General features: G+C 32.2%; 1 protein-coding gene across 1 annotated transcript; it reads left to right on the top strand.

Moving 5' to 3' along the window:
- Positions 1-5858: 5858 nt before the first annotated feature.
- On the top strand, positions 5859-6863 carry LOC108198674 (small heat shock protein, chloroplastic). Its single transcript, XM_017366453.2, has 2 exons — positions 5859-6162; positions 6378-6863. The coding sequence occupies exons 1-2, from the start codon at positions 5955-5957 to the stop codon at positions 6770-6772; spliced, it is 603 nt and encodes a 200-aa protein (XP_017221942.1). The 5' UTR covers positions 5859-5954; the 3' UTR covers positions 6773-6863.
- The last annotated feature ends 790 nt before the right edge of the window (positions 6864-7653 follow it).

Here is a 7653-nt window from a genome sequence, read left to right as displayed (position 1 = left end):
CACTTGTTATTTTTATAGCCTTTTATTAAGCACTATCTAAATTGATACTTATAATACACTATCTTAAATAACGTTTCTAAAAACGCTATTGAAGTGTCAACAATTACTTACAAAACATAATCTTCTATAGCGTTTCACTAAACGCTATATAAGTGATACTTATAAGAGCAACTCCAAGGGAACATCTCCATTACCTATACTGAGCCTACGTGGACAAATATAGAGGTTTGTGTAAAAATTCTTCACTCCAACCATCCTCTCCTTACCTAAAATTTTTAGGTGAGAGAAAACAAAACCCCTTATTTAGGGAATAGAAAAGCTCTTATTTTTTCCACCTCATCTCCCTCTCTCATTTTCTTTCAATTTTCATTTTCTCTCTCTTTTTATCTACCCCATCATAGTAAAAGTTCTAATAAAATATTATTTTTTTCAAATATAGGGATGATTATAGGGAATACTGTTGGAGGAAAACAAGTTTTTGCTTACCTATATTTTAAGTAATCATTATTTTATTATATTTTAGGGGCTCAAAATGGGTAACACCATTGGGGTTGCTCTAATTAGACCCGGCCATTCGGGCGGGCCGGGGCGGTTCGGGCCGGTTCAGGCGGTTTTGGAACCGTCACCGGTGGAACCGTAACCGGCACGCCAATACTGGCGGTCCGGTTCGGTTCGGGCCGGGCTGATAATTTGGAAACCGTAACCGTGAAATACGGTTCAAACGGTTCTCCGGTTTAAACGGTTTAAGCGGTTCGGTGGGTTGGCGTTCGGCTGACTGCGGTTCAATCGTGTCCTGTCACTTTAGTTGTGGTATGTGATGTGAACATAGCATATAGGCTATAGCCTATAGCACTGTAACAAAAGTACAGAATAGACTATGCGTGCGTTTTTCTTTTTCTTTTTCTAGTTTATTTTGTTTTATTTCTTTTTCTTTTTTTAGTTTATTTTGTTTTATAATTACATGTTTAAATTTTAATAATTCTTATATTTTAAAAATCGATAATAAAGTTTTATATGACTAATTTTTAATAGGGTTAATTATCAAGTTAGTCACTGAAGTGGACTTAATGTATCAAGTTGGTCAATGAACTCAAAATGCTATCAAGATGGTCACTAAAGTCACTATAAATATCAAACAAGTAACTTGAAATATGAGTTCAAGCAGTAAAAATATTATTTATAAAGTTTTACACATTATTTTTAAATGTTACCATAACCGACTAAAAGGTTATGACTTCTAGTATTTAAAATAATATATTTATATTTTATCAAGTTTATTTATTATATAGTTATTTCTTTGTTTTAATTAAAAATGAATAATAAATAAACTTGATAAAATCTAAATATATTATCATAAATATTAGAAGTCATAACCTTTTACTTGGTTTTGGTAACATTCAAAAATAATGTGTGCAACTTTATAAATAATATTTTTACTCCTTGAACTCATATTTCAAGGTACTTGTTTGATATTTATGGCCACTTCAATAACCATTTTGATACCGTTTTGAGTTCAGTGACCAACTTGATACATTAAGCCCACTTCAGTGACCAACTAGATAATTAACCCATTTTTAATAAATTGTAAACTAATAAACAATTTTTTAGTAATAAATAATAACAATTTTATATATTGAAAATAGATTTTACAAATAATGTGAGAGGACTCCTCTCTAAAAAATTCAACAATACAAACCGCTTGTACAAACTAAATAAATAAATACATAACGAAATAAATACATTTATTCTTGTTTGGCTGGATTTCTAAGTTAATTACAATTCAGAAATTATAAATTAGTTTTATGCTAAGATGACTTGTAAGTTATTTATAATAAAGTCAAACTATCAACAAGGCTATACGCCCATAATGTATTCCTATATTTTATTGACTACAGACTTTTGATTAGCATTTCCTGATGGAAGTAAACAAAACACGGATTATGCGGGCTGGAGGAACCGCGGGCTGTGCGGTTCGCGGTTCACCGCGGGCTTGCGCGGTTCGCGGTTCAACGCGGGTTTGCTCGGTTTGACGTGCCGGTTTGCGAATCGAAGATCCAGGAACCGTAACCGGTTCGTCAGCAACCACGGTTCATGCCGGTTCGTGCCGGTTCGAACCCGGCACGTTAAAATACGGGCTAAATGGCGGTTCGGTCCGGTTCGTGCCGAGCCAAACCGCCCGAATGGCCACCTCTAGCTCTAATACACTATCTTAAACAATGTTTCTAAAAACGTTATTGGAGTGTTAATAATTACTTATAAAACATAATCTTCAATAACGTCTCACTAAACACTATCTAAGTTAATAGCTACTCCCTCTGTCCCAGTCAATTGTATACGTTTCTTTTTCACTGCTCGACACGCTTTTTAAGACTCTTATAAAACATAGTTCTACAATTTATTTTTAAGATTTTTCTTTTTTGTATAAAAATATAAATGTTATACTTTTATACAAAAAAAGAAAATCTTAAAAATAATTCACAGAACTATATTATATTGAAGCATTAAAGTCCGTGCCGCGCCCCCGTCCCCTAATGTATACTATTGACTGGGACGGAGGGAGTACATACCAATATACCATTCACACTATGCTAATTTATTTCTTCTTTTTATTTGTAATTTTTATAATATTTACATAGCGTTTGTTCACAAAAACGTTATGCAAGCCCATAACTTACATAGCACATCATAAATTCTTAAGCACTATTTTGTAGTAGTGTATTCTATGTCTTCAACTATTTTCTTCATATTTTTGGTTTAATTTAGAAGAAGCACCGTTTTATGCTTCTTTATATATCACTAGTTGAGGAAGCCGCGGCCTATAAAAATTATATTAATGATCCAATATTAATATTTGTAGAAAAAAATAATTTTGTGATTGTCTATAAAAAGTATATTAATGATTCAAAATTAATATTTGTAGGATAAAATAAATTTTATATTATAAAAACCTTGATGTAATACCAATACTAATATATAAAATTGTAAAATTGGACTATAATTCATGGTGAAAAAATAAAAATAAATTTATACATGTAATTAACAATTTAAAGGTTGTGCGTCAACCTTTATTTTTTTTAATACTGTATAAACAGCTTTCACTTATCGTTGCTGAAGAACGGCACCACCGAGTTAGAAATCGAGCAAGAAATCTATCACCAGAGAGAGGTAGGGTTGTGGTATTGAGGGAGAGGAGGTTGTGTTTAGATGACCCAAAACCCTACTACCTACCGGGGTATTTATAGGTGCAGAAAAACTTGTGTGCTACTCTTTTTCATAATTAAATAATTTGAAACAAAATTAGAGTAAAACTTTCAAACTGCTATATTCCATAAATAATCTGAAACAAAATCAGATTCCGAAACTTACTTCTAATATATCCGAAACTAAAAAAAGTAGTTCTAATTTTTAATATTTTTCATCCGAAGATTTCAGAAAATTAGAAAAATAGAATGGAGCGATGTGAGAGGCGCCACCTACACGCCTCTCGCTTATCCTTTATATGGAAACAAAATCAGATTAAAACTTTCAAGCTACTATATTCCATAAATAATCTAAAACAAAATCAGATTCTGAAACTTGTTCTGAAACTTGCGTTGCGGCGGCTTATAAAAATTATATTAATATCAATATTAATATTTGTAGAATAAAATAATTTTATGACTGTGTATGAAAAGTATATTAATGTTTCAAAATTAATATTTGTAGGATAAAATAAATTTAATATTATAAAAATCTTGACGTAATACCAATACTAATATATAAAATTGTAAAATTGGACTATAATTCATGGTGAAAAAATGAAAATAAATTTATACATGTAATTAACAGTATAAAGCACGACGAATCTTAATTTTATTTGTGTTTTTTTTTTGAAAAGTAATCATGTTCTTACATTGTCACCTTCGTCCAATTTTTTTGGATTGATTGTGCACAAAATCATAAATCTGTGAGATAGGGGTCTATAACTACCCTTACTTGTAACAACTTTTATTTTTAATACTGTATAAATAGTCTTACTTAAAAGTTGCTTTAACAGAGCAAACAGATAATCCATGAATAATTTTTTTCCCGTATACAAAGTAAATCATATAACAATTAACAACAACAAACATGTCCGATGAACAAAACAAATATTATAAAAGTATAACCAACAAACATACATCACTAACAGTTAATTTATTGATATCATCCATCAATATCATGTCAATACTATATTCTTTTCCCATATTTGAATTTGTCGACATTGTTGTAGAAGAAGGCACCACCGAGTTAGAAATTGAGCAAGAGAACTATCACCACCAAAGAGAGGTAGGGTTGTGATATTGAGAGAGGGGAGGTTGTGTTTAGATGATCCAAAACCCTACAATCTATAGGGGTATTTATAAGTGCAGAGAGATTTGTGTGCTACTCTTTTCCGTAATTAAATAATCAGAAATAAAATCAGATTAAAACTTTTAAGTTATTATATTCCATAAATAATTTGAAACAAAATTAGATTCTGAAACTTACTTCTAATATATCCGAAACTAAAAAGGGTAGTTCTAATTTTGAATATTTTTCATCCAAAAATTCTAGAAAATTAGAAAAATAGAACGGAGCGAGGTGAGATGCGCCACTTACACCCCCCTCGCTTCTCCTTTATATTGATATATTGATTGATTGATGATTTCTTTCCGAGGCTTTCTTCGATTTTTTTATACTTTCATGTAGTTCACCCATACTTTCTGGTGCTTTTCTACTTTCTAGCTAATTTTTTTTCAAAACAATCATGTTTTATATAAAGTCATGAGTAGAATTCCAAGAAGTAGTTGTATAATTAAATAGTCATTCGCTAGTGTAATGCATTTTTAGAATTGGATATCAAGATAATTATAGATCGAGAGATTAGTTTATGTAAAAATTATCAGATATCATGAAAATTCAAATAAAAAAAATAATTATTATAATATCACATAATTTAAAATTTGTATAATGAATTTTTAGAAAAACGTACATAAAACAGACTTTCACATAAAATAAGATCAACAATATACTATCAATTAGTTGATATTAAAACTTTTCAAGACATAAATTTTTCAAAACAAGACTTTTCTATACATGAGATAATTATTAGTGATATTACCCCAAAGGATATAAAGAATGATTTTCCACACTAATAAACATATAGTATATGATAATTTTAGGATTTTAAATGACACAAATAAAATTAGTTTTTTTTGTTCTCTTTTGTATTTATGAAGAAAAAAATTGATAATATTTAGATTTTGGAAACTAATTTAATGCAGAAAACTAAGTTTTTTTTTAAGAAAATCAGAATCTAATATTAATTTAATTTCCAAATAGTTGTATTTGTTATTTTTAATATTTTCCTCAGCACAGAAAATTTTCAAAGCATAATTTCATAAGTTAATACAAGCTGATGAAATTTGATAGAAATAAAAAAGAGAATAAAAAGGAAAGGTATGCTCTAATTTAAAGAAATGTCTGTCAGACTGTCACTACAGGCCTAGACTTTTCTATCTTAAATTAAAGATTAATCGGATCGGATAGACCCAGGTTTATGGTTTGTTATACCGAGACACGGGCTTCAATTCTAATTCATCGGACAATTTTGTAAACAGATATTAATTTGAATTATGAGAAGAAATACTGATTTGTAAAAGCGTATCTTGTGAAAAATAAATAAATCATTTATCTACGTTCCATTATTATTCTTGTACCACAAGATTATCATGATTTTTACGTATTAGGGGAAAAAAAAAAACAAATCTTAAATCTTGATGTTTCTTGAACATTCTGCAACCTCCGCCCCGCCTCAGTCGCTAGAACCTTCCACACCCATCTTTGCATCATCCATTTCCCTCTATAAATTGTGTCTACTCCTTTCACACTGTTAATCGCCCAACAAAATCATCATAGTTACAAAATATTATCGTATTATCTACATCACTCAAATGGCTGCTTCACTTGCACTCAGAAGATCATCTGCTCTGTTCCGCAATCTCCTCAACTCTAATGCTCCTCGCACTACTTCTGTCGCGCCTCGCTTCTTCAATACGAATGCTCAAATGACGACATACGATGACGATGATCGCAGAGATGTCGATGTTGATCGCCGCTCTGATCGATTTGTCAATCGCCGCGGGGACCCCTTCTTTCCAGGTTCGTTACCATTTTGCAAATGTTTAAATTACAATATTTTGATATTCCGAATGATCTAGAAATTTTAAAAATTAAAATCGCAGATTTTGTTTTATATTTAGCGATTATATTGGATAGTCGGCCGCTCTATGAAAATTTTTCATCATAGATTTTGCTATATATCTAGCGGTTTGAGAGGCTAATTAATGATTTTTCGGTACCGGCGTGAACTACAGATTTTTTCGATCCGTTTGCGCCAACGAAGAGCCTGAGCCAGATGCTGAATTTCATGGACCAGATAACTGACCGTGGATTCGGTGCAGTTTCTGGCCGAAGGGGCTGGGACGTGAAAGAGGACAACGAGGCCCTGAAGCTTCGAATGGACATGCCAGGGATCGACAAGGACAAAGTGAAGATATCAGTGGAGCAGAACGTGCTTATAATCAGAGGCGAGGAGGATGAATCGGAAGGCGAAGATGGGAGGAGGTACAGCAGCAGGATTGAATTGCCGCAGAATGTGTATAAGGTGGATGAAATTAAAGCGGAGATGAAGAATGGTGTGCTCAAGGTTCGGGTTCCGAAAGTGAAGGAAGAGGAGAGGAAGGATGTGTTCCAGGTTAAGATCGAGTGAGAGCTGGGTTTAGTGTTCAGGGTTTATGTACTGTGATCAATATCAAGCTGTTTTGTTTTGAATAAGAATGAAATTTGTTTGATGGGAAAAAGACTCTGTTTTTGTATCGTTTTCACATGGTATCTTTACCAATTTTTTCTCGACAATTCGGATTCTTATGAACCCATATTATTATGGTTGAATCGAAAGTACAATCAAGTCCTGAGCTTGAACTATACAAGCTTCATCACTGTACCTGCTACAATGTCAAATATTTTACCTATAGAAAGCATACTACTAAACTGTCAAACTTCAGTACATATAATCACTATTACAAGTTAGTTAATAGTTCTAGACAAACTTACGTACCAATACTAAACTTTGCATCTACAAGTAGATTATTGATTTTGAAATAAAGAAAACTTCCTTATTTATCAAACAGTAAACAGTCCAATATTTTTAAAAATACAGATGATGAAATAAAGAAAACTTCCTCAGACTCTAGAGTCATCATGCCGAGAAAGGGTCTTTGTTACACCCTGCTCCCGAGTTTTAAAAAAGGAGGAAAGCAAGTGAAGAGAAAGGAAAGTTATCTAACTTTCACTCCTACTCGTGCTCCCGAGTTTTTTAAAGGAAGGAAAGCGAGTGAAAGTGAGTGAAAAAATAGCATACTTTCACTCTAAAACTTTCACTCCAAAAGTGGGATGAAAGTGAAAGCACACTTGCTTTCACTTACATTCACTTGCTTTCTCTCCTAAAAAAACTCGGGAGCAAGTCTGTTCTAAAAGTCGCTGATTAATCACCGATTAATCCCTGTTCCGTAACTCGCCGAACTGATTAAATCTTCGATTAATCTCCGATCAATTCGATTAATCCCCGATTAATCTTTGTTCCGTGACTTC

This window comes from Daucus carota, chromosome 8 (assembly GCF_001625215.2).
Source record: "Daucus carota subsp. sativus chromosome 8, DH1 v3.0, whole genome shotgun sequence".
Classification (NCBI taxonomy): Eukaryota; Viridiplantae; Streptophyta; class Magnoliopsida; order Apiales; family Apiaceae; genus Daucus; species Daucus carota.
Note: the sequence above shows the minus strand (reverse complement) of the source record. Positions and strands in the feature narration are given on the sequence as shown.

Excerpts from the sequence above, each read along its gene's own strand:
- LOC108198674 (XM_017366453.2), top strand. The coding sequence starts at position 5,955 with ATGGCTGCTTCACTTGCACTCAGAAGATCATCTGCTCTGTTCCGCAAT. Across the intron at positions 6,163-6,377 it reads CGGGGACCCCTTCTTTCCAG|ATTTTTTCGATCCGTTTGCG; the intron begins GTTCGTTACCAT and ends CGTGAACTACAG.